This window comes from Trichechus manatus, unplaced genomic scaffold, assembly GCF_000243295.1.
Source record: "Trichechus manatus latirostris isolate Lorelei unplaced genomic scaffold, TriManLat1.0 scaffold00145, whole genome shotgun sequence".
Classification (NCBI taxonomy): domain Eukaryota; kingdom Metazoa; phylum Chordata; class Mammalia; order Sirenia; family Trichechidae; genus Trichechus; species Trichechus manatus.
Window position 1 is genome coordinate 126,067 of NW_004444081.1, and position 26,091 is coordinate 152,157.

General features: G+C 43.8%; 1 protein-coding gene across 5 annotated transcripts; it reads left to right on the top strand.

Moving 5' to 3' along the window:
- Nucleotides 1–4,267: 4,267 nt before the first annotated feature.
- On the top strand, nt 4,268–24,601 carry FCGR2B (Fc gamma receptor IIb). Of its 5 annotated transcripts, none has more exons than XR_002825544.1 (10): nt 4,268–4,462; nt 12,766–12,786; nt 14,327–14,581; nt 16,142–16,396; nt 17,313–17,471; nt 20,392–20,448; nt 22,334–22,371; nt 22,494–22,627; nt 23,812–23,849; nt 24,218–24,601. XR_002825544.1 is itself a non-coding variant. In XM_023740013.1 (9 exons), the coding sequence occupies exons 1-8, from the start codon at nt 4,351–4,353 to the stop codon at nt 22,581–22,583; spliced, it is 990 nt and encodes a 329-aa protein (XP_023595781.1). In that variant the 5' UTR covers nt 4,271–4,350; the 3' UTR covers nt 22,584–22,627; nt 24,218–24,600. The 5 variants fall into 5 exon arrangements, 2 of the variants coding, with proteins under 2 accessions (XP_023595783.1, XP_023595781.1); XR_002825543.1 differs by having other exon boundaries at nt 4,271–4,462; nt 14,324–14,581; nt 24,218–24,600; XR_002825545.1 differs by lacking the exon at nt 20,392–20,448 and having other exon boundaries at nt 4,270–4,462; nt 14,324–14,581.
- The last annotated feature ends 1,490 nt before the right edge of the window (nt 24,602–26,091 follow it).

Consider the following 26,091-nt stretch of genomic DNA (forward strand, 5'->3'; position numbering starts at 1 on the left):
TCCATACACCTTATTTGCATGTCCCACTCCCACAAGGGTGTCATACACCTTATTTGCATTATTTGCAGGCTTTCCAACCCCCTTGGTATGCCACAAGCACCTTATTTGCATATTCTCACCCAATCATTTGGTGGGAGTTACAAAACCATGGTGAGAAAGGCCATATAAAATTGATGCATTGCACTGAATTTTCTCAGCATTTGGTGCTATTGCCACCATCAGTATCATTTCTCTCCAATGGTCTAGAGAACCTAGCTTCACTTCTGGAATTCTACCAGGGCCCAAGTTCACTCCAGCCTCGTCTCTTGCTCTACATTTTTTGCCAGAGTAAACTCTTCTGTTAAGGCCTGTACTAGGACTGGGGAACATGGAAAAGAATAGATGCTGATCCAAGGGCTCCTGTTGTCCTCTTTTACAAAATAACTTTTCCCAGTTTCTAGATTGACAAACTGAGGGCCATAGAAGAACTCTCCCATAAGTCTCCTCAACCTACAAAACACTAACTGTCATATTTGCAAATTTCCTCAATTGCTATGGTCAGAAAAGATCTCCCTTTATCTACATTCCAGTCACTTTAATGATTTGCCCTTCCCTATAAATCTGTCCATCAATGCACAAGAGGAAAAGAGTGGTGGGAAGTTGGTACTGACAAAATTTTTTCCAAACTGATCCTCCACACTTCCATCTGTCTCCAACCTCCTCATCCTCCCAAGTCCTTTTGCTCTGGGGAACTAATTAATGGGCCTGTCTGGCTCTTGACACTTATGTTTTCAATCAGGCCATGGCATACCTCTTCCCTCCTGACATAGTAGTCGTTTAGGATGACACTCATGGTAACTTCTTTGTCTTCACCCTTCTGTGTGTTGTCCCAAAGAGCAGCCTGTCCAGATGTGACCTGGGATCCAAACTAACCCCTGTCCCTAACAGGTCAGAGAAGACTGGGCACCCTCAACCTGGGAATCATCATTGATGAGAAAGTAGAGTCTGGAGCCTGCACTGGGCAGACTTGGGAATGAGTCAATGCTTTTCTTCATTAGCCTCTTAGACATAGCGGTTGGGACAGGAAGAGCTCTTAAAGAGTGTCATGAATTGAATTGTGTCCCCCAAAAAATATTGGTTATAAATCTTAACCCTTATACTTGTGGATGTAATCCCATTTGGGAATAGGGTCTTCTTTGTTATGTTAATGATGCAATATCAGTGTAGGCTACGTTCTAAGCTAATCACTTGTGAGACATAAAAGGAACAGGTTAAGCACAGAAGTGAGCAGGCACAAATGGAGATCTCTAAGAAACACTGAGAAGAACACTAGAGAAGCTGAGACAAGGATTTTCCCCCAGAACGGATGGAGAAAGCCTTCTCTTAGAGCCTGTGCCCTGAATTCCGACTTCTAGCCTCCTATAAGAAAATAAATTTCTGTTTCTTAAAGCCACCCACTTGTGGTATTTCTGTTATAGCAGCATTAGATAACTAAGACAAAGAGTATTCGGTCCATCTCCCTCACTTTACTGATGAGAACAATGAGGTCCAGAGAAGGAAAGTGTCTTGCCCAAGATCACATAGTAGCTTAGGTAGGTCTAAATCCAGGTCTCATCTCTCCCTTCTTAACATAGGTCTTCAGAGAGAAATAAGCTTTTGTTATCTGAGCCCCTCAATTTGTCATAGACCTTGGCTTCCTGGGAAATAGCCCTCTCCTGTATTATTCCTCTCTCTTCCTCTCATCAAAATTCTTCAGTACTCTGCTGTTCTGGAGAAAAATGGTTGGTGAACAAATTCGTGCAATGGAGTTAATGATCCACCTACCTCAGTATATCACTCCTCCCAAGGATATTTACATTTCTAAAAGGTCACTAGAGATGACAATGCTTTAACACAAAGACATGAATTCTCCAATGAAACTTTTAGGCTACATTGGTGATTCTGGAGCTTGGACCCGGCTGAGACTCCTCAAATTAGAGCTTCTAGAACTCAGTCACTCTCTTTTCTTCCTCCTCTGTATTTGCCTTCCCTTCTAAGCGTCCTCCTTCTTGGGTGTTCGGCAGCTGATTGTAGTGTTGGCTGGATGGTCAGTTCATGTGGCAGTGGCTGCCAGAAATACACTTTATATCAAGTTGTCTCTTTCAAAGTTTTCTCCTTTCTCATGGGCATATTTCACTTTTCAATAAATAGCATGCCCGTGTATTTGTAACCATTTTCTTGCAGAAACATTTCCTTGTATTTTCTTTTTTGTTTATTCCTTTCCCAGCGGATTAATAGAAAGAGACTCCTATTTCTGTTTTGGTCTAGTGGCCCTAGAAATGCCCTCCCTGACTCTGTGGGTAGTGCTTTTTATAAGTCTTCTTAAATATTTTCTCTGGTACTTTCATCTCAGTAACATAGCTGGTGGTGGAATCTGGGGCCTGAGAAAATTGAGAGAAGTAGCCTGCTGCAGTGCAGAGCTTCCGGACCATTTTCACCACGTGGCAAACAGAGAAAACCATATGCGTACTGATATGAAAAAATAAGCCTGCTCGCAGCCCAACCCTGCCATGGTAGGGCTGAGGAAGACTCAGTGGCTCAGCCCACCTGTAATTCTGTCAAGGCACATTGGTGGCCTCTGCACACCATTTGGGAAGCTCTAGTGTTATGGAAAGTGTGGAGAATTTAGAATCAGGCAGATCTGGTTTCATATTCCACTCCATCATTTACTAACAATGTAGCCTTCCACAAGTCGTTTTAACTGCTCTGACACTACGTTTCTTCAGGTGTAAATGAGGAGGATGGTTTTTACCTTCTGGAATTGTGGTAAGAATTAGAGATAACAAAAGTCAAGTACCCCCTCCGTAGGAAGTATTCATGCGCTTACATTAAAAACCTATTGCGGTTGAGTTGATTGCAACTCATAGTGGCAGTAGCTATTGCTTTTGGTTTCTTAGTGTATTAACTATATATAGCTCCATGTTTTTCTTTCTAATGATATTTTTAAAGCATTGAGGTCAGCTCATTGTTGTCTTATCAGTGGGAAAATGACTAAAAATCATATAAGGGCTAAAGAAGGATTTGGAGGGGATAGGGTAGAAGCAGCAGCAAAAGCATGTGTGGTTATTGAAGGTTTCTGAGGACTACAGAGTAAGAACGAGATTTTACAATGTTATTTCTTGAGTAAGAGGTCCCAGGAGAGGGCTTTAAAGTCCCCAAAAGGAACCCCACAGCATCTCATGTTCTGGAGGTATTGAGGGTGAACGCATGATGACAGAAAGCAAGAAACGGAAGCTAGCATTCATTGGACACCCACAGTGCACCAGGCACTTTCACAGCACACATATTCTCTTTTAATTTTCCAGACAACCTTGAGTGCAGTGGTTCTCAGCTGGGGGTGATTTTGCCTCCGAAGGAATACTTGCTAATGTCTGGAGACATTTTTGTTGTGTGGGAAGATGCTACTGGCATCTATGGGTAGAGGCCAGGGATGCTGCTGAACTCCTACAATGCACAGGACAGCTCCCACAACAGGAGTTACAGGTCCCAAAATGTTAATAGTGCAGTGGTTGAGAAACTCTGCACCTGAAGCTGTTTGATAGGCACGATCATCTTCAATTTTACAGATGAGGAACCTGAATCTCTGAGAAGTTACCTGGCATTGCAACCCAGACCTGTACAGTTCCCACACCCATGTTCTTTCACTATGCCACAGTGATAGGAATGATGGTGGCAAAAATGACCAAAGTAAAGAACCAAAGGGGAGGAGGGAGGCACAAATTGGTGCTTTATTTTTTATTCAGTCATTGAGTAAAGAAGCAGAATAATGAGGATGAGTGTGGTCATCCTATTTCCACACTGATATATCTCCCTGTTTTTGTTCCACAATCCAAAAGTGAGTCAAAAAAAGAGTGCTCAATTTCAGGAGAGGCCCAGATTTCAGTGTCTAGGCCTCCAAATGGAACTGGAAGTGTGAGGAACTTGCCTGCACACTCTCCTCCATCCTTTTTTGTAGAGAGGATAGCATCTGACATGTGAGATTCTGAGCTGAGGTTGGGGACCATTCTCTTCCTTTCCTCAGAGCCCCAGCCAGCTTGTGGCACCACAGGAAGAGGAGTGACTTGTTTCCCAGTTTCTGAACTTTCTGTGGATTTGGAGTTGGGTTGAGCCAGATTAACTCTGGGAAGTCCTGAATCTTCTGGGAGGGAATAGTTGAAAGGAAAGAGGGTGGGGAGGGAGGGGCCTATGATAAAACAGACCATTTCTTCTCACTTCCTCTTTTGAACTCCAAAATTTGTATGTTCTCTGAGAGAAGAATCTGTCAAGCTTCGAAAGCAGCCTGTGCCCACTGTGCTGATTGTGAGCTGTTGGAGAAGCCTGCTCCAGCAAGTGATGGGAATTGCCTCGTTCCTACCCTTCTTAGTTGGTGAGAGTGACCGGATTGATCGCACATTCTCCTGCCGTTTGGGCCACATGGTACTGTGGACAGTTCTGCTATTCCTGGGTAAGTCAGCTCCCTGCCTCCTGGAGAGCAAGGTGGAACAGGAACAGAGGCAGGTGCACTTTCCTAGCTCAGGGTGCTGCCACCTAACTGGGGCTGAGCTTGGGCTCGGTTGAGGGGTGGCATGCGAAGTGATAGCAGGCTGATGAGCAACTCTGACAACCCAGCTGGCCTTGGCAAATCATGAAATTAGCAGAGTTTTTTTGTGGTTGTTGTTTTTCTCGGCGTCTTTTACTTAATCTCTGTGGGTACCCAGGGACGTGATGATCTGCCACTTCCCATATTGGATCCTGCTCTGAGGAAAGTCTAGTGACCTGGACTTGAATGACTAATGAGTGGCCAGAGTGTTTCCATGTCTTAGAAATTTGTGATTCACATGGGACCAAATCTTAGATAGGAGAGACACGCTGTAGACAAGGGGAAGTTTTTTTAAATGAGGAGGTGGGCTGGAGAGAGGGCAGTGGTCATTCTCTGTGCCTCTGAAACCACTTCCTGCCACAGAAGCCTGTTTTCTTTATATGTAAGAAGATTCCCCTGGGCAGGGTTATCCAGGGAACTGGAGTTCAGAGAATATACACACCTGGACAATTCTGGAATCCTAGATTGTGGGACCAGAGAAATCATCCATGCCTGTTTTCACAGCACAGACCCTGGGTAGGTTCTGGTTCTGATCAGAGAGAAAGCTGGGCTTTTAGGCGTAGATGGAGGGTTATTTTCTGACCACGTTCTGAGCTGTGGGCCAGGGGCGAGGGACTGATGACACTGGGTTGGAGGAAGAGTCCAGGGAAGTCCACAGCCTTATTGCCAGGACTGTCTCTCCAAACTCAATTCTTGGGGCTTTCACCTTCACATCTACCTTGGGATGGCCCCAGGGAAGACTTGTAGTCATTCCCCCAAAGTATGTGCTATGACTGATAGTGAAATATGATCAGTTCTGGGATCCCTCAGCCTCAGTACTGGATGATATTGGGTAGAAAGTGGAAGTAAGGAAGAGAGTGTATTCCCCTATGTACAAGATGGAATGGATTAAGGTAGCATAGAAAGTAAAGTGAGCACCAAACTACCTCATTTTTCATGTGGAGAAGCTCAGGCCTGGAGAGGCAAAGGGTTTCTCCATCTTTGCTAACAGTGCCATCAATGTGCCAGTCACCTAGGCAAGACTCTTGGGAGGGACCTTTGGTATTTTCTTCCACTTGCCCTCTTGTTAAGTCACCAAATATCTAACACCTTCTGATCAGGTCTTGATCACTCCTATTTCTTTTCCCTCAAATCCTTTCTGCTCACATCTTCCAGCATAGCTATGACTAAGTCACTGCACTTCATAAATGCCTTGAGTGCTGCTCCACTCCTAATGAACAAAGCCTCAATTCTACCCTTCTAACCATGTTCCCCATTGTGCCCAAATGGACGTTCTTCTATAGCCAGGCAATGTGTAAACTGCACTTCCTTGCTTTCAACACCTTTGCTCCTGCTGATTCTTCAAACTGTTTTGTTTAAACCTTATATAAATTCTTCTACGTGCCAGGCACTGTCTAGGACTTGGGGATATATCAAGACACACAGGACAGACAGCCTTTCTTGACCTCAGGGACAAGGTCTTTGTATCTTCCACAATGACAACATTGGGTGTGAACTTAGTTGTATTCACTACTATTTGTTGAATGTGGGGTGAATAAATTATTATTGGTGACTTCTTTCTCTTTTACTCATCTCTTTCTTTTCCTCCTCCTCTTTCTACTTCTTCTTTACTTGCTCTCCTCCTGCACTGTCTGCTTGCCAGTCCTACATACTCAGGGTTTAATCTATCACTTCTTTGTCAACAATTCCCAAACCTATCTCTCTTGCTCATTCTGTCAAGTACAATGTCATATTTCCACTTGTTGGTTGGACACTTCCAAATTGATTTGCCAGTTCAGAAACAAAACATGTTCAAAATTCAGCTCATCTTCCCCTTACAAATTTTCATCTCCTCCTAACATTTAAAATTGTGTGAATACAGCTACCTTTTTTCTAGTCAACCACTTATATCACCTCACATCTCATCAAGTGCCATTTCTCTCACATCCATGTCCTCTTCTTCACTTCCTATTTCCAGTACAACTTGGGGCTTTCTTATCTCCCACCTAGATTCATCCAGAGAATGATTAATAGAGCATCGGTAAATAAAAGTAATGTGGCTACTGCCCTCTTTGAGCTTACATTCTAGTGAGGGAAATAGACAATAAACAAACAAAAAAGGCCTATGAAAATGCAAGCAGGGTATCGTGATCAGAATAGTTGTTGAAGAGGAGATGAGGGGCGCAGCCTCCATAAACAGGATGTATGGGAAGAGTTTTCTCAGGCGATAACATTTAAGCTGAGACCTTAAGCATGATAAAGAGTTAGTCATTTGAAGATCCAAAGGAAGCATGTTTAGGATAGAGGGATCTGCATACCTAAAAGCCCCAAGTTTAAAGAATTTAAAGAAGGCCAGTGTTACCTGAGCCCAGTGGGGAAGAGGAACTGGAGGGAGGCTGGAAAAGTGAGCAGGGAGCAGGTCAGGTCCCTTGTAGACTTTTACATTTTATTTTAAGGGCAGTGGAAGGCCATTGAAGGATTTTAATCAAGATAGTGACGTTAACTGATTTGATTTTTTTTTAAAGAACTCCAGCTTCTCTGTAGAAAATGGTTTATAGGAAGAACTAGAGAAGCAAGAAAACAAGTTAGGAGATGGTTGCACTAGTACAAGAGAAAGCTGATGATGACCTGAGCCAGTGGTGGCCATGGAGATGGAGAGAAGTCGATGGATTCAAGATCTGAGTTGGAAGTAGAATCAACTGGATTTGCTGGTGTGCAGAGAGATGAGGTTGGGAAAGGGAAGAAGAAAGATGACTCACAGGTTTTGGGCATGAACAACTGGGTAGATATGAAAATATACACTGATATGGAGAAGTTGTTGTGTGCCCTTGAGTCAATTCTGACTGGGAGAGAAATAGAATGTACCTACTTAACTTGGCAACACAGAGGTCATGGGTAATTTTGACAAAAAAAAAAAAGAAAAAAATTTCAGCGGACTGGTGAAGGCAGAGTCCAAATCGGAGAGCACTAAGTAGTGAACGGAAGTAGAGGAAATGAGGACAGATTATGCAGGGGGATAAAAAGAGAGAGAGAGAGAGAGAGAGAGAGAAATTTGGTTGTGAAAGGGAGCAGAGAAATGGGGCAGTAGCTGGAAGGATATGGGGTGGGGGGAGTGTCAAGGGAGGGTTTTTCTTTAATGAAGACCCTGAAATGTGTTTGTGTTGATGAGAAAGAGCCAACAGAGAAGGAGAAATTGATGCAGAAGAGAAAGGGAGTAACTGAAAGAGGGAAATACTTGAGAGGCTGAGAAAGAATGAGATTCAGGGTACATGCATAGAGACCGACTGTAGATAGGAGGCGAAGTACTTTCTCCATTGAAAAGTTGGGAAGGAGAACATGGGTAAAGATGCAGGTTGGTTAGTAGATTTAGTTGGGGGAAGGTGTGAGATATCCTGTCTGATTGCTTTTGTTTTCTCAGTGAAGTGCGAAGGAAGGTACCAGCTGAGAGAGAGAGGGGACAGGAGGCAGAGGATGAGACAGGAGGGTTTGGGGAATATTTATTAATTTCCTAGGGCTGCCGAAACAGATTACCACAGGCTAGATAATTCTCTCACAGTTCTGGAGGCTAGAAGTCCAAAATTAAAGTGTTAGCAAGTTTTGTTCCTTTTTGGAGGCGCTGAGAAAGAATCCATTCCATGCTCTCTCCTAGCTTTTAGTGGCTGCCAGCAATCATTGGCAGTCCTTTGCTTGTAGCTTCCTCACTCCAATCTCTGCCTCTGTTGTCACATGACATTCCCCCTGTGTCTCTGTCTGTGCCCTGTGTCTCTTCCCTTTTTATCAGGTCACCAATCATCAGATTAGGGCCCACCCTACTCCAGTATGACCTCATCCCTATTTCTAAGTAAGGTCATAGTCTGAGGTTTCGGGTGGACATTAATATTGTGGGGACACTACTCGACCTGGTAAAGGGAGTCACAAGGAAAAGATGAGTGTCACTACTGAGAATAGCAGAGCAAATTTATGAGAGAAAACTGTCAGAATCATGGTTCATGTTGAGTGTCCTTTTGACTTTGATGATCGTAATTTTACAGAGACACCAATCTACCTGCTTGTATGGTAATTTCAGTAACACTCAGCTGAACAAATACAGGCGCGGAGAATAAGGTAAATTTGATGGAGAGAAGGGCAAGGGAATTAAGAGAATTTTCAAGGAGGTAATTATAATAATTAATCAGAGAATCCAAACCAGATGAGGATGGAGGTGAAGGCAGATGTGGGTTGAAAGATAGACTGTGCTTAATTTATTTATTTTTTGGTTGTTGTTGAGAATACACAGCAAAACATATACCAATTCAATTGTTTCTGCATGAACAATTCAGTGACACTGATTGCATCTTTTGAGTTGTGCAACCATTCTCACCCACATTTTCTGAGTTGTTCCTCCCTCATTAACATAAACTCACTCCCCCCTAAGGTTCCTATCTAATCTTTTGAGTTGTTGTTGTTACTTGAATCCCATCTAGATAGTTCTTAAAAGAGTATCATGTTCAAGGCAGACATTCTTTACTAGTTAAGCTAAACTATTATTTGGTTTTAAGAAGACTTCAGGAGATATTTTTGGTTTAAGGTTTAAAGATTATCTCAGGGCAATAGTTTTGGGGTTTCATCTAGCCTCCATGGCCCCTAGAAAGTCTGGAGCCCATGAGAATTTGAAATTCTGTTCTGCATTTTCTCCCTTTTGATCAAAGATTCTTCTGTCAAGTACAATGTCTTTGATCAAAATGTTCAGTAATGGTAGCCAGGCACCATTCAGTTCTTCTGGTATCACGGCAAAGGAGGCAGTTTTTCATGGAGGTAATTAGCCACACATTCTATATCCTCCTCCTATTTTTGACTATCCTTCCTCTGTTGATCCAGGTGAATAGAGACCAATTGTTCTGCTTTGGATGGCTGCTTGCTAGCTTTTAACACTTCAGGCTCTATGCAACAAATTAGGAGGTAGAACAGAAGCACTAAACACATTATTAGGCCAATTAACTGGGATGCCTCATGAAACCATGACCCTAAACTTCCAAACCAAGGAACCAAATCCCATGAGGTGTTTGGTTGTACATAAGTGGCTTCAGCAGCTACTCTTTTTTTTTTTTTTTGTCATTGTTGTAAATATATATATCACACAACTTTGCCAATTCAACTTTTTTACAGGTGTACAATTTATTGACAGCACTTACAACAATAGATTGTGTAACCCTACGCTTAATCAATGCAATTTTTCTATTACTGTTAACCCCCCTCTCCCTCCCTCCCACCCTTGGTAACCACTAATAAATTATGGTCTTCATAAATTTGCTTTTTATTGCCTTTTTATATAAGTGAGGTCATACAATATTTGTCCTTTTGTGATTGACTTATTTCACAGCATAATGTTTTCAAGCTCCATCCATATTGTAGCATGTATCAAGACTTCGTTTCTTCTCCTGGCAGAGTAGTATTCCACTATATGTATGTATCAAATTTTGTTTATCCATTCATCTGTTGATAAGCATTTAAGTTATTTCCACTTTTTGGCTATTGTGCACAGTACTGCAATGAACATTGACATACAAGTCTCTGTTTGAGTCTCTGCTTTCAAGTTTTGTGGATATATACCTAGAAGTGGAATTGCTGGGTCATATGGTAGTTGGTGTTTAATTCTTAATGAGGTCAAAGAGAAATATTGTGGGGATACTTGAGCAGATGAAATGAAAGGAGAAGAGGTTGTAATTAAAGCATGAGATGATTGATTTTGGAGGTGGTACGGTTTTCTGGTGATACCAAGTTCTTGGGAAAACCATGGACATATGTGGCTAAGATGTGTGGAAGAAAGTTCACTGGAGATGAATGAAGGAAAATTGAAGGAACTAAGAGACCAGATGTTGGGTGGGGCATCCAAATGGATTCTGGATCACTGCAATAGTCTCTTTCTTAACTGATCTCTTCAATATTTCCCTGGCTCCAATCCATCTGACATAGCATTGTCAGCTCCTACTTGAAAATTTTGTGACTTCCCACTGTTCACTAAACTAAGGAACAAACTTTTTAAAAAATTAGTTTATATTTATTTAAAATTTACCATGTGTCAGGCAGCAAGTAAGCCAAATGCCTTACTTAGATTATCTCATTCAGTCCTTGCAACAACCCCATGAAGGTACTGCTGTCATAATCTCCATTTACAAATGAGGAAACTGAAGCACAGAGAAGGTAAGTAATTGCTCAAGACCACTTAGCAGTGTTAGAGTCAGTATTTACCTTCAGTTTGTGCTCTTATTGTCACGTCACCTGGCCTTTAGAGCCCTCAAGAGTTTGACTCCTAGCTCTCTTTTCAGCTTTGTCCCTTGTTATTGGAGGTGTTTAAGCAGAGACCAGAATTCAAGCAGAGGTTGGACTGCAATTTGCTGAGAATGTTGTCAAGTACCTGCTGGTTCTTCCCAAGGAATACAGAATTCCTTTCTCGGGCTGTCAAAATCCTATCAATTCTTGAATGTCCATGGTGAATACTATCTTCTCCATGGGATTCCCCATCTTACCAACCCCAAATCCTATCAAATGAAGAGCCTTGGGATCTTTTCCTCCTCTAAAGCTCCACAGCATTTTATCCATACTCTTCTAATGGCATTAAGCACATTTATCTTACACTAGATTATACAGTGTGCTTAATTGTTCATTGTTGGCTCAATGAGGGCAGGGATATTTCCCCTAGGGGGACTCAACATACATTGTAGGACAATAGAAAGCCCATGCAGGTTTGTTGATTTACACTGGATTACAAAGTAATGGAGTGATTGGTCCAAGTGTACATATCAAGACAACGGCAGAATCAGGACTAGAATATAGTTCTCCAAACTCCCAAGTCAATACTCTCCCTACAACTTCTTTCGCACCTCTTGGTCCTGCTTCAATTTCTTTCCATACTTTACTTTTGTCCTAGCAAATATACACATACTTGGAAGCCTGTTGACTTTTTCTCAGCACAAACACAAGTGAAAGCCCCCACCGATGGGCACACACACATACAAAAACACATACATTGGGCTGTAATTCAGCTAAGGACATAACTTCAATTCTTTGCCCGATAATACCAACCAACCAACCTGTTGCCATTGAGTTGATTCAGACTCATGGCAACCCCATGTATTGCAGAGTAGAACTGTGCTCCATAGGGTTTTCAAGGCTGTGACATTTTGGAAGCAGAGCACCAGGCCTTTCTTCTGAGGTGCTTCTAGGTGGGTTTGAACTGCCAACCTTTCAGTTAGTAGTAGAGTGCTCAACTATTTGTGGCATCCAGGGACTCCTTCACCCAATAATAGTGCCCATAATCCCAGCCTTCCACTTCTATTCAGCCTTCCTAGCTCACAATTTTTCTTCACTTGAGATCTTTCCCTCACCCCAGTGGCATTCCCCTTCCCCCCACCTGAGATAACATATCTGGTGTCCTTTTGCAATCTCCTTCTTATCCTATCAGGTATTTATAATAGCAAAAAATTGTTACAATAGAGATGCTAAGCAATAGGCCTATTAAGTTAATCACAGGAGACCCAAACCGTGGGATATACTGCATTCATTAAAAATGACAACATAGAAACAAATTAATCTATTAAACCTTATATTGCTCAGTGAAAAATCAGATTAGAGAACAATTTTTATGGCATATCCTCATTCGTCATTTATGTACGTCTGAATGCATACATCACATGTATGTTTTCGTGGAAAAAATCCAAAGGAACTATGTCAAAGTGTTACCTTGTGTGTACTTTCTATTTTTTTCTACAGTGATCATGGATTTAGACTACCTGTGTAATCCTCTGCTCAACAGCTCTCTACCCCCTCCCTCACAAAAGAACAAATCCTATTCTCAGGATAGACTCTGACAAAATCATTACAATGAAGCATAAATTATACGTGAAGCTGAACAAGGATCTCCTTTCAGAGACAGTTTATTTTAATCAGTCAAAAAAGCTAAACCCAATGAAAGTGTCACAAAACAGATGGGAGAGGGCTTTATATCATTTTATTTCATTTTCTTCTGTTATTGGGGAAAGAGCCCCAATCTTTTTGAACGTGTATCTCATCCAGGTAGTCATGGAATGGTGGGCGAAGGCTTTACTATGGCAGGGATGGGGTTGCCTTCTAGACCCAGGCTCTTGGCCCTGGCAGGATGTCTTAGTGCTGAGACTCAGGCTCTGGGCTGATTGTTGTTTTCTCTCTTACAGTTCCTGTTGCTGGAACATCTGGTAAGTGCTCAACCCACATCCTCTCTCTCCCCTAGCTGTGTTCCTCCTCTACCCCAGTGCCCAGCGCACTAGCTAGCAGGAGCCCAGCACCACAGTCAGGAAAGGGCCATTACTCCCAGAGGATGCCCTTCTTCTCTTTCTCTCTTTCCCCTCCTCCCAGGGAGGCAGGTGATGGGCAGCCATGTACACAGGTGCTGCCACCCCATAGGTTCTGTTATGGTGAGACATCACAGATACTGTCACAGAAAATGAGAACGCTGTTCTCTTGTTCAACTGCCTTCCTTTCTCCAGATAAAATCAAGAGCCCAGGAATTTTAATTTCAGCCTCATGCAAAATCACATGACCTGCTTAGGCTGTCCCTGTGTGTTGATAAATTCTCTACTTCACACAGATCTGAGGGCTTCGAGCCCCGTTCCCTTGCACAGAGACGGGGGAGGTGCGTCTGGTTGTAGCTTGGTGCAGTAGGCTTTGCTGGGCTCTTCTTTCTCTGTACCACTCACTTTGCATGGACCTCAGTCCAGCTGAGAGCGCTCCTTAGATTTGCCTTCCAGCCTCTCTCCCTCTTTCTTTATCCTTCTGAGGCTACAGAGTCTCCTCTGTACTTGGTGTGAGGAGGGGCCATCCTGATTTCCTTCCTAACGGATAAGGAATGACACTGGGTCAGAACAGAAAGCCGATGTCTGACTCCCAAGCCTGACATCTCCACCAGATGCACGCACTAGTCCTCGGTCAGCTCTGGAGAAGAGTTTGTTTACAGGGGAGGAGAGTGAGTACCAAAAGAGTATTATGTGTGGGATGTGTATGTGTGTATGTCTGTATGACAGAGACAGAGAGAGACACACACACATATACACACATACAGAGAGAGAATGCGGAAGACAGAAGGAACTGGTTAGTATATCCCTTGGAAATTTTATATATATACATATATATGTGTGTGTGTGTATATGTGTGTATATATATATTCTTCCCTGGGTGATGCATATGGTTAAAGTTACTAATTGAAAGTTTAGCAGTTTGAATCTACCCAGAGGTGCCTTGGAAGAAAGGCCTAGCGATCTACTTCCAAAAGATCACAGCCGGGTGTGCTGTCACAGTATAGGGAGAGCAACTAGGGTCAGATAACAACATATGTATAAATTTTTGTATGAGAGACTAACTTGAATTGTAAACTTTCACTTAAAGCACAACAATCAAAAAAATAAAATAAAGTAAAAACTCCTCAAAAGATCACAGCCATTGAAAAACCCTATGGAGCACAGTTCTACTCTGAAACACGTGGGGTCGTCATGAGTTGGAGTTAACTTGATGTTCTCTGTTTCTGAGTAGTGGAGCTCCCTGAGAGGACTGGGTTCCCGGCCTCATGGTGGGATGTGTGAGTAAGAGGAATTGCCTTCAGTTGCAGAAGAGCTCTGGATCTAGCTCCACTAGCTCCACTGTTGCTGCCCTCAGTAGGACCACAGGTGCTTCTCTGTTTGACATTCAGGGCCTGCTCAGTCTCTTTCCCTCATGCTTCGCCCTCTCTCTGCTCCTCAGCAGATCTCCCAAAGGCAGTAGTGAACCTTGAGCCACCATGGATCAATGTGCTCCAAGGGGACAACGTGACTCTGAAATGCCACGGGGCCAACACCTCTGAGGATAGCTCCACCCAATGGTTCCACAGAGGGGACCTCATCCCAACTCACGTCCAGCCCAGCTACAGCTTTAGCGCCACTGCCCACAGCAGCGGGGAGTACAGGTGCCAGACAGGCCAGACCAACCTCAGCGACCCCGTGCAGCTGAGTGTGTTTTCCGGTCAGTGGAGGGCAACCTGGGGAGGGACTGGGAGGATAAGGAGAGATGCAATCTGCTTACATTGCAGAGGTTTTCAGGAAAGGGGGTGGGGGAGCTGTTTACTGGAAAGCGCCACTGTGAGTTGTTGGAAGCAGTTTTTGCCCACTCATTTCCCTTTTTGTGTGTGGCAGGGGTGGAAGTTTCTATGATATTCCTCAGAATATATTAATGACTGTTTCTGCCTCATCCTGATAAAGAAAGATCACAAGACCACAAACATGTGAGAGAAGCAGAAGGAAATCCCTACTCCATAAAAACTCTTCCATTCTAATGGCAGAGTAGAAAAATACAAGGTTGGCATCAGACTACAACTGAATCCAGCTCTGGAAGTTACTGGCCATATAATCATGATGAATTTATTTAACCCTTGAGTCTCAGTTTCCTTGTCTCCTCCCTCACCCCTTCTTCATGCTCTTACAGTGCTCAGTGCTCTTCTGTGCCTTGTCTTTCTCTTCCACCAGACTGTGGGCAACTTGAGGTTAAAGTTGTGTCTCATCCATCTTTGTATTTCCAGCCCCTGACGTGGGGCAGAGCTTAATAAATGTTTGTTGAACAGATCAAAGGTTTCCTAAAGCTCCTGGCACAAAGTAAGTTCTCCATAAAGAAAAGCTATGATGTGATGAAGGTGGACATTGTCATTATTCCTCTTCCTTTGGTCCCATCCCCTTGCCTGATTCCCAGATTTTCCTCAGAAGTGTGCTTCAGGTTGATTACATGTCTGTGACACTACTGCTTTCAGATAAAGACTGATGACACTAAGCTCCGTATTTACTAACATTTATCAAGTAAGCTAATGTTTGTTGGATGTCCATGACTTTCTCCTATCCCCGAAGGCACAAGTCTCTGCTGTCTGTGCTCTGTGTCCTCACGTGTTGTCTCTTCTGTGGACTGGATCCCTACTCTCATTCCCTCAGGGAAGGACTGCACTTCGTGGGTCTCTTGTGTCCTTCCTGCAGAGGCGTGTTGGGTGCAGGACAGGGCTCCACCTGGGTTCATCTCCTGCCTTCTTCCAGGAAAGAAAAGAAAAGATGAGCATATCCTGAGCAACTACTATGTCCCAGGAACTATTGTAGATGCATAGTATTATTATGTCCATTTTCACAGATGAGGAAACTGAGGCTCAAAACAACCAAACTAGTTGCCATCGAGTCAATTCCGACTCATGGCAATCCCATGTGTGTCAGAGTAGAACTGTATTCCATAGAGTTTTCAAAGTTGTGACCTTTCAGAAGCAAATTGCCATGCCTTTCTTCTTAGGCATCTCTGGGTGGGTTCAAACCACCAACCTTATGGTTAGTAGTCGAGTGTTTAACATTTGAGCCACCCAGGGACTCCAGAGTTAAATAACTTTCCCAATATTACTGAGCTCATAAATGATGACATCAGAATTAGAGACCAATACTGTCTGATTCCAAACTTGACCTTCTTCCACCACACATCATATCCTACCAGTAAGGCTGGTCTGGATCTCAGAGTTGAGCCAAGACCTCCCGGGTCCTGTGGTCTCTCTGTGTCTTTCAGATTGGCTGCTGCTGCAGACCCCTCGCCTGGTGTTTCAAGACGGGGAGACCATTGTGCTGAGGTGCCACAGCTGGAAGAACTGGATTCTGTACAAGGTCACGTTCTACCAGAATGGAAAATCCAAGAAGTTTTTTGGTAAAAATTCCAACTTCACCATCCCACAAGCAAACCACAATCACAGTGGAGATTATCACTGCACGGGAATGATAGGGCAAAATCTCCAGTCATCACAGCCTGTGACCATCACTGTCCAAGGTATGGGGAACTTTGTCAAGATGTAGGGAGGGAGAATGGTTGCAAAACTCAAAGAATGTAATCAAGGTCACTGAACTGTCCATGTAGAAACTGTTGAATTGGTGTATGTTTTGCTGTGTATATTCTCCACAACAACAGAGAACCAGTAGCAATGAGCAAAAAAAAAGATATAGGGATGGGGAAGAGAGGATGGACATTTAGGGCTAAAGTCATATGGGCCTACCCAGAGGTCTCAGAAATGCCACAGCAAAATTGGACACTGAGCCAAACTGTCAAGGAGAAAAGATATGGCGGCCTTGCTAAGTATTGGCCAGGGGCAAGATAGGGGCCAGAGCTCTCATGCTCTGTATCTAGGCTCCTGAGTTCTTCTGCTTCCAGGTGATGGGTGACAAGGTTATTGTCCCTCTTTGAAATGCAGGCTCCCTACTAAGGACAACAACAGGACTCTCTCAGCAGTTCCCTAAGCTCCTGGACCTTTTTAAGAGATGAGGTTTGCCTGGTCTTTTCTCATGCCTCACGTTATGCCCATTCACTCCTAAAGGCTTGGCATGTCCTGGACAGTTCAAGGCTGTGCTTGGTATAGCAGTTGTGCCTCCTTCAAAGGGAGGCCTCAGGGCCCCCCCTCCCTGCTGCCCCGAGGCTAAGAGGAACCGTTTTCTCTGCCTCTGCACGCTCACCAGTGTGCCAGGGCCTTATTAGTTTAGTGGAGACTCCTGGGTATAGGGCGGCACAAGCCCAGCCACAGAAACCCTGTGCAGGTAGGGTTTAGAGGAAGAAGAGAATGTTGTACTTGTGAGTGACCCAGACACAAAACAGCTACAGGTGACAAGCACTGGGGCATAGTATTGGAGAAGGATGGGTGGGGTGGAGGTGGGACAGGAATAGTGCTGCCTGTCCTGAGGTCTTTCTCCCCCAGGGTCTAACAATGTGAGGAACTCTTCACTGGTGATGACTATGAGGAACTCTTCAGGCTCTTTACTGGTGATGGTTGCCGCTGTGGTCTCAGGGATTTCTGTAATGGCCGTTGTTGCTGCTGTATTAACCATATCCTACCTCAGACGAAAGCAGATTTCAGGTTTGTGCTTCCCTTTGGCCCTTCTTGTTATCATTTCCCACTTAGGCAAGACCCTAACCCTAACCTTTGCCAGAACTTCTGTCTTTGGACTAGATAGTTCTTAGCATTCAGATATAGCTCCATATTTCATTCATTCAACAAACATTGAATAAACTTGCTTTTGTGTTAAGCACTGTGCTAAATGCTGTGGGTGATACCAAGATAAAGAAATCCAGTCCCTGCCCTCAAAGAGTTCATAGTGTTATGGGGAAGACAGAATCACAAATAGATAATTTAATAAGATGGGGTAAGAACAATGATCCAGTTGCCATTGAGTCAATTCGAACTCATAGTGACCTTATAGCACAGAGTACAACTGCCCCACAGAGTTTCCAAGGAGAACCTGGTGGATTTGAACTGCTGACTCTTTGGTTAGCAGCTGTAGCTCTTAACCACTATGCCACCAGGGTTTCTAAGAATAATAATAGAGAAATGCAAAGGCTATGATAGGTGTACAGAGGAGGCCAGACAACCCAGCATGTGTGGGGCAGTTAGAGATGGTTTCATGGGGAGGAAGTATAGTATAGTGATTGAAGCACACTTACTGGAGTCAGATTGCCTGAGTTCAAATCACAGCTCTGTAGCTCACCAGCTGTGTGACGTTGGGTGAGTTGCTTAACCTCTCTGTGTTTCAGTTTCCTCATCTGGAAAACGGGGACACTAATAGAATCTACCTCACAGGGTTGTTGGGAAGATGAATGAAGCTAGTGCATGAACAAGTAGTGCCTACCTGTTGCCATCACATCAATTCCGACTCATAGTAACCCTATAGGAGTAACCCAGAGTAGAACTGCCCCAAAGGGTTTCCAAGGCTGTAATCTTTATGGAAGCAGACTGCCACATCTTTCTCCTGTGGGGCGGCTGGTGGGTTTGAACCACTGACCTTTCAGTTAGCAGCTGAGCACTTAACCACTGTGCCACCAGGGCTCCAAACAGGGCCTAGTACATAGTAAATAGCACACAAGTATAAGCTGTTAACCATCATAGAGGAGGGGATAATTGAGGGTAGCAGTTAGGCAGGCAAAGAGGACTGGAAGAGCATTCCAGACATGGGAAACAAAAGCATGGAAATGAGGAACAATGTGGCTAGGACAGGGGCTGGGGGAGGAGTAAGGAGGGCATTGTAAGCAGTTTGATGCTGTCAAAACAATACATCCTGAGGCAGAAAGAGAGGAGAGATGAGGCTAGGTGGAGTCGGGGAGACCACCAAGGCCACCTTATGGAACTTGAGCTTTATTCCAAAGGTGATGATGGCAAGACTGTAAGCTTCCTAAGGGCAGAAACCATCTCTCTCTTTTTCTCCCTAGTTTTCCCAGCACCTATTACAGTACTTGGCACACAGCAAGTTGCTAATAAATACTCCTTCACTGACTGACCAGCTAAAGAACTTTACTCTTAAAAGGCAGCTTTGTCCCTCCTTAGTATTAATGTAAAAGAGCTGAGGGAAGAGGGAGGATACCATAGAAATCCAATAAGAAAATAATCTCAGGGGGGAATACTAAATAGACAATAGATAAGTGGTAATTTTGGTGAAGGGTAAGACAGTACACAATAACGGAGAAGTCAGCACAACTTGTACAAGGAAGGGTCATGGAAGCTCCATAGACACATCCAAACTCCCTGAGGCACTGAATTGCTAGGCAGAGGGTTGTGGGGACCATGGTCTCGGGGAATGTCTAATTCAATTGGCATAACATAGTTTATAAAGAAAGTGTTCTACATTCTACCTTGGTGAGTAGCATCTGGGGTCTTAAAAGCCTGTGAGCGGCCATCTAAGATACTCCACTAGTCTCACCCCTTCGGGAGCAAGGGAGAATGAAGAAAACAAGATACAAGGGAAAGATTAGTCCAAAGGCCTCCACCAGACTGAGTCCAGTACAACTGGATGGTGCCCGGCTACCAACACTGACTGCTCTGACAGGGATCACAGCAGAAGGTCCTGGACAGAGCTGGAGAAAAATGGAGAACAAATTTCTAACTCACAAAAAAAGACCAGACTCTGGCCTGACAGAGACTGGAGAAACCCCGAGAATATGGCCCCAGGACACCCTTTTAGCTCAGTAATGAAGTCACTCCCAAGGTTCACCCTTCAGCCAAAGATTAGACAGCCCCATGAAACAAAACAAGACTAAAGGGGCACAAGAGCCCAGGGACAAGGACTAGAAGGCATGAGGGGACAGGAAAGCTAATAATAGGGAACCCAAGGTCAAGAAGGGAGAGATTGACATGTTGTGGGGTTGTTAACCAATGTCATAAAACAATATGTGTACTAACTGTTTAATGAGAAACTATTTGTTCTGTAAACCCTCATCTAAAGTACAATTAAAAACAATTTAAAAAGAAAATAATCACAACTCACAATTCCTGATGAGAGAAAGAATGCTAAAGACATTGGGACACAGACAAAGTAAAGGAGAGAAAGAAAGAAGAAGAAGAAGAGAAAAAAAAAAAAAAAAGACTCGAAGGCACAGAGAAAGAGAAAATAATAATACTAATACCTCACAGCAAACTTTGCAATTGGTTCGTAGCCAGGACCTCAGTTACTGATAATAGAGGGATTTGGAGAGGCTATTGAGAGGAGGAAAGAGGTGTTTTTTTTTTTTTAAATAAGACAGAGCAAGTCAAAGGAAGATGCAATGGAGTGGCCTCTCCAACACTCCCAGGAGTCCCCACAATTCCAGATTTCTTTCTCTCTGGAGCAGGCCATTTATAGGCCAGGGCAGTCCCTGGGCAGTGGGTGCTTGGGAGTGGGGAGGAGAGGCGGCGTCTGTGAGAGGGAAAGGTCTATGTTCGTTCTAACCCAGTCCTGCCCTTGGTCCTTCATCCTGAGAAGTCAGGCCCTACCCCATAATCCTACTAACCTCCTATGTGCCCCTCCTAGCTCACCCAGGAAACCCTGAACGCAGGGAAATGGGAGAGACCCTCCCTGAGCAACCAGGTGAGTGCAGCTCCCACTTTGGTGGCCCAGTGGCATCCCACCCAGGGCTGCCAGATGGATTGGAGCCAGCAATAAGTGGCTTGTGTGGGTTCATCTGGGACCACAGGAGAGGGAGGGGCAGTGGGAGGAGGGCAGGGTACCAAATCACTTGGTCAGCTCTGAGTCTAACTCCTAGGCCTACGGAGAACCTCGCTAGAGATGAGGTGATGAGGAACATCTGTGCCTAGATAGCGAGAGGCAGGCTGTGTCCAAATTTCTGGGACCAGGAAGGCTGGGGGTATGTCCAGAGCAGGAAACTAGAGATATTTGGGTCTTTCTGTGGGGCTTTGGCACAGCTGGCAAAGGTAGGGGTTAGGAGTTGTAAAACTGAGGCAAATGGGATTAAGGGGGTAGGACTCTAAGAGGGAAGGAGAAGGAGGCCTAGGAAAAAACCCTAGATTTCTGAGGAATCTGTTTCTGTGGAGAAATACAGGTGCAGGTGGTAGGGCTTAGTACTTAGTGGAACATTAAGAGGTGATTTCGGCCTGAGAAAGTTCTTAGCTTTACTTTGAGGCAAAGCTTGGCTTTAATGCCCTCTTGTGTAGGTTTAGTGGATATGGGCCTGGCTCTAACTGTCATCATCATTCAAGGGAATCTTGAGGAAGCCACTTTCCTCGTGGAATTTAGTCATCCCCCTGAGGAAATGAGTGGGTTGGCCTGGATAAACTCTAAGAACTTTCATGTCTGAAGTTCTCAAGAGTCAGTGACTGTAAAACCCCTGGCCCAGATGGGAGTGTGTAAAAAGAGTAGGAGTTGTCCAGGCAACTTCCTGATTCTAGTGAAAGCCAAAGCATGGAAGAACCTGGAGCTTTCTCTGGCGGCTCCTATGGCAGCAGAAACAAGAAGGAAAAAGAGGCCTTTGAGGACTCCACCTCAGGTGGCTGGAGTATGACTCAGAGCAGAACCAACAGATTTGAGAGCTTGAGCAAAGTAGCACCTGCCTAGCTGCGCTTTGAGCAAAGCCTCTATGTCCCTTGGCCAGGCTGAGTGGAGATACGGGCCTGGGTCTGCCCTGTGACCAAACCAGATATAGAAAAGTCCAAGCACAACTGGATTAGCTGCCTTGATGTTTGGTTCTGTCTACACTGGTAGAAACATATTTCACAAGGCATTTACACAGCCAGGCACGGGGGCTGCTGGCAAACGGGGCCTCTTTGTGTCCAGGGGATAAGGGAAGAGACTAGATGCATTGTCTTGGGCTCCTCGCCAGCTTCCTGAGGGGTGCTGATTTGCAGATACTGACACTGCTTTTCACACTGGCAAAGTGAAAGAGTTTATTGCTAAAAAAAATGCAGGGAATTTGGTGTGTTTTGAATATTTACCCGAGAAAGTTCTTTATTTCCCTTCCTTCTCTCTCTGTCTTTCTTTCTTTTTAATGTCATAGAGTAAGTATCAGATTCTTCAAAGTTCCAACAAAAATGCACTACATTTGGCTGTGGAAATTGTCCACAGCCCTCTCTCCCTCAAGTTTGTGGTCAGCAAAAATCTGGGTTTTACTTCATTCTGATGCTGCTATCTCTTCTTCCCCAATATCTCAGATCCCTGAAGCTACCTGATTTGCTTCCAGGAGAGCTCAGCAATTCTCCAAAAGGAATGCAGCATTAATGACTACTTTCCTTTGCCAGTGCGGCCAGTAGGGGATGCTGTGTGTGGGATACAGATGCTGGGTCTGTGTGGTGAATGAGGCCATATTTACTCAGATTGTGGCCTACAGGCCTGGCTTGGGATTGGTGAGGTCCTCTCCTTAGGTCAGGATTGGATTTTGATTTTGTGGCCACAGCAGCAGCGTACATAGGCCCTCTTCTACAGCAGTGCCCTGGCTGATCTCTATTCTTTTTGCCCACAGCCAGTTTCCCTAATGCTGAAGAAGCTGCCAAAGTTGAGGTGAGCCATTCCAGCCATCTCCTCTTCCTTCTCCCTCTTCGCTCTCCCCTGCTTCCTCTTCTGTTGCTTTCCTTCCTGTGACTTCTCTGTGAATCCCCATTGCTCATTTCTGCTTTCTCTAGGCTGAGAAGATAGTCACCTATTCACTTCTCAAGCACCCAGAAGGTCCAGAGGAAGAAATAGGGCCCCCGGATTACGAGAACTGCCCTTAGTCTCTACTGTCTTGCCCTGGGACTTGGAGAAAAGAATCAGAGAGGCAAGGATCTGGTGTCTTCTGGCCTGAATTTCCCTTGGGGAGGACAAGGGGGTGCTGCAGTCCCAAGGAAGGGGAAGGACTCTTTCAGAGTTATCTACTTGAGTTCTGAAGCTCTCTGATCTGAAAGTCACTAACAATATGGTCCCAGATGATTTACTGTATTCATTCCTTCTGTGCCTCAGCACTTGTCATCATCAAGACCCTTCTGTTTAGACAACCATACAACCAAGAAAAATAGTTTTATTAAATGATAGTATAGGTGAAGGGAAGGACAGCACACAATACAGGGGAAGTCAGCACAACTGGACTAAAGCAAAAGCTAAGACGTTTCCTGAACACGAGCAAACACTTGGAGGGACAGAGTAACTGGCGCTGGGGTCTGGGGACCATGGTTTCAGGAGACATCTAGATCAATTGGCATAGCAAAGTTTATTAAGAAAATTTTCTGCATCCCACTTTGGTGAGTAGTGTCTGGGGTCTTAAAAGCTTGTGAGTGGCCATCTAAGATGCATCAATTGGTTCCAACCCACTTGGAGCAAAAGAGAATGAAGAACACAAAAGACACAAGGAAAATATTAGCCCAAGAGACAAAAGAGCCACATAAACCAGAGAATCCATCAGCCTGAGGCTGGAAGAACTAGATGGTGCCCAGTTACCATCAATGAACGCCCTGACAGGGAACACAACAGAGAGTCCCTGTCAGAGTGGGAGAAAAGTGTGGAGCAGAACTCAAATTCATGTAAAAAGACCAGACTTAATGGTCTGACTGAGACTGGAGGAACCCCCGAAGCCATGCCCCCAGATGCTATGTTAACCCAGAACTAAAACCATTCCTGAAGACCACTCTTCAGACAAAGATTAGACTGGACTATAAAACATAAAGTAATACTCATGAAGAGTGTGCTTCTTAGGTCAAGCAGACACATGAGACCAAACGGGCAGCTCCTGTCCCGAGGCAGGATGAGTAGGCAGGAAGGGACAGGAACTGGTTGAATGGACACAAGAAACCCAGGGTGGAAAGGGGGAGAGTGCTGTCATATTATACGGATTGCAACTAATGTCACATAACAATATGTCTACAAATTTTTGTATGAGAAATTAGCTTGAGCTGTAAACTTTTACCGAAAGCACAATAAAATAAAAAAAAAAAGATAGTAGCAACAAGGCAAATGTTTATGTTACAGGTTGTTGTTGTTAAGCTGCCGTCAAGTTGAGAATATATGTAAGTATATATATGATCTCAGAAATGTTAAAATAGACTAACATATACCAAAATATTAAAAGCGGTTGTTTTAGGAGGAATTATCAGTAGTTTTTATTTTCTTTTTTTTTTTCTGTAAAGATCATGTATTGTTTTTATAATATATTATAAAAATTTACGTTTTAAAGTCTGTGTTGGTTGCAGGGTAGGCTGACCTATCTGGGCTCTGTTTCTCTTCCATGATAAGAATTTTGGGAAGGTAGTGATGGATAAAAGGCGGGGGAGAGGGGAGATAGGAATTTGGAGGGGAGGGTGAGTGCACCTCTTCTTAAAACTGAATACTCTCCTCCAGTAAACCTGTACTCTTGTCTCCTTGTCTCCTCCCACAGCAAATAAAACAATTGCTTTGTCTTGCTAACACAAGTTCTCAGGAGGCCAAGCTTAAGATGAGTCACCAGTGGGAAATGCTGTCTTCTGGCTCTGCTATTCTCCCATTAGAGTTACCAGAAGGAGAAGAGTTTCTTGGAGAAGTCATCCTTGGCAGCTTTCTTGCAGGATGCCTTTGCTGGATGCCTGTGGAGAGGGTTTGTGTTCCTGGAACTCTAGTACAGCATCATTGTGCAACACTTTTCTTGCTTTCAGGATTCAACAGCTTCCTCTGTTAGGTAGTTTCCATAACTTTCTATGATACTCACGTTTTATAGCCCCACAATCAGCTTTCATGCTCTCATATTGTAATAATAATAAAGAATGGTAATTACAATTGCTGGGTTACTGAGGGCCTGTTTTGTGGTAAACTCAGTGCGTTGGATTTAGAGAGTTTAAGATTCGTAAAGTTGAACCTTTTTTCATATATTTATTAGTCAATTGTATTTCTTCCTTTGTGATTTCTCTCTTCATATATTCTTTGCCCAATTTTAAAGTAGCAATGTATGTCCTTTATTTATAAATGACGTTGTTGTTGTTGTTGTGTGACGTCAAGTCCATTTTTAACTCATAGCAAACCCATGTGACAAAGTAGAACTACCACATAGGTTTTCTTGGCTGTAATTTTTATGAAAGCAGATCACCATGTCTTTCTCCCCCTGAGCCACTGGGTGAATTCGAACTACCAACCTTTCAGTTAGCAGCTGAGGGCTTAACCATTGTGCCACAAGGGCTCCTTATAAGTTACGTAGTAGTAGCAACTTATTTCCTTTTATTTACTTGTAAATTATTTTACTACCCAAATAATATATTCTTCATATAAAAAAAAAGTACAAGTAAGCAAAAAAGGTCATTTAAATTACTTATAAACCCTCAGAATAGACATGATCAATGCTAACATTTAAAGCATATTGTGATGGTTAAGGTTGTGTGTCAACTTGGCTGGGCCATGATTTTCAGTGGTTTCGCAGTCATATAATGTTGTGATCACTTCCACGATGAGATCTGATATAATGTGATCACCTCCATGATGGGATCTGCTGTGAGTAACCAATCAGTTGAAAAAGAGTTTCCTTAGGTGTGTGTTCTGCACCGAATGTAAGTGGACATTCTGGCAAGGCTCGTGGGCTTTTTGCTTGTGCAGGATCCTGCAGCTAGCTCCTGTTCATCTGACCTCTAGTTCTTGGGACTTGAGCTAGCAGCTTACCTGCAGTCTTGCCTGCCAAACTTGAGATTCATCAATCTTCGAAGCCTCTGAACAAGAGCCCTGCTCTCTGGCCTGCCAATCTTGGGTTCACCAGCCCCTGAGGCTACATGAACCAGGAGAAACGTCTATCCTGACCCACGGACTCGGGATGTTCCAGCCTCTACAACCGTGTCAGCCATTTCCTTGATATAAATCTCTCTATCTATAGTTACATGCTTTACTGGTTTTACTTCTCTAGAGAACCCAGCATATCAATCTACATCCTGCCCATGGCAATATGTATCATATAAGTATATGTATTTTTAAAAATTGGATCACGTTATCTATTTTTACATGTTCATAAATACATGTGGGCCAAAATTCATGCTCATTGTAAAAGTTCAAATAATACGGAAATATCAAGAGTAAAAAGTGAAAGTTCTCTTTGCCCTCAACAACCCCTTCCCCTGGCCTGTTCCCCTCTCTGTGGTAACCACTTGTGATGGTTAAGCTTGTGTGTTAACTTGGCTGGGCCGTGATTCTCAGTGGTTTGGCAGTTATGATGTGGTTTGGCAGCTATGTAATGATGTAATCACCTCCATAATGAGATCTAATGTAATGTAATCACCTCCATGATGAGATTTGTAGTGA

What these genes read in the sequence shown, in the direction of transcription:
- FCGR2B (XM_023740013.1), top strand. Translation starts at nt 4,351, where the DNA reads ATGGGAATTGCCTCGTTCCTACCCTTCTTAGTTGGTGAGAGTGACCGG. An exon ending in GACAGTTCTGCTATTCCTGG is followed by an intron (nt 4,463 to 12,765) that starts GTAAGTCAGCTC and finishes TCTCTCTTACAG; the next exon opens with TTCCTGTTGCTGGAACATCT. An exon ending in CAGACGAAAGCAGATTTCAG is followed by an intron (nt 17,472 to 20,391) that starts GTTTGTGCTTCC and finishes TGCCCCTCCTAG; the next exon opens with CTCACCCAGGAAACCCTGAA.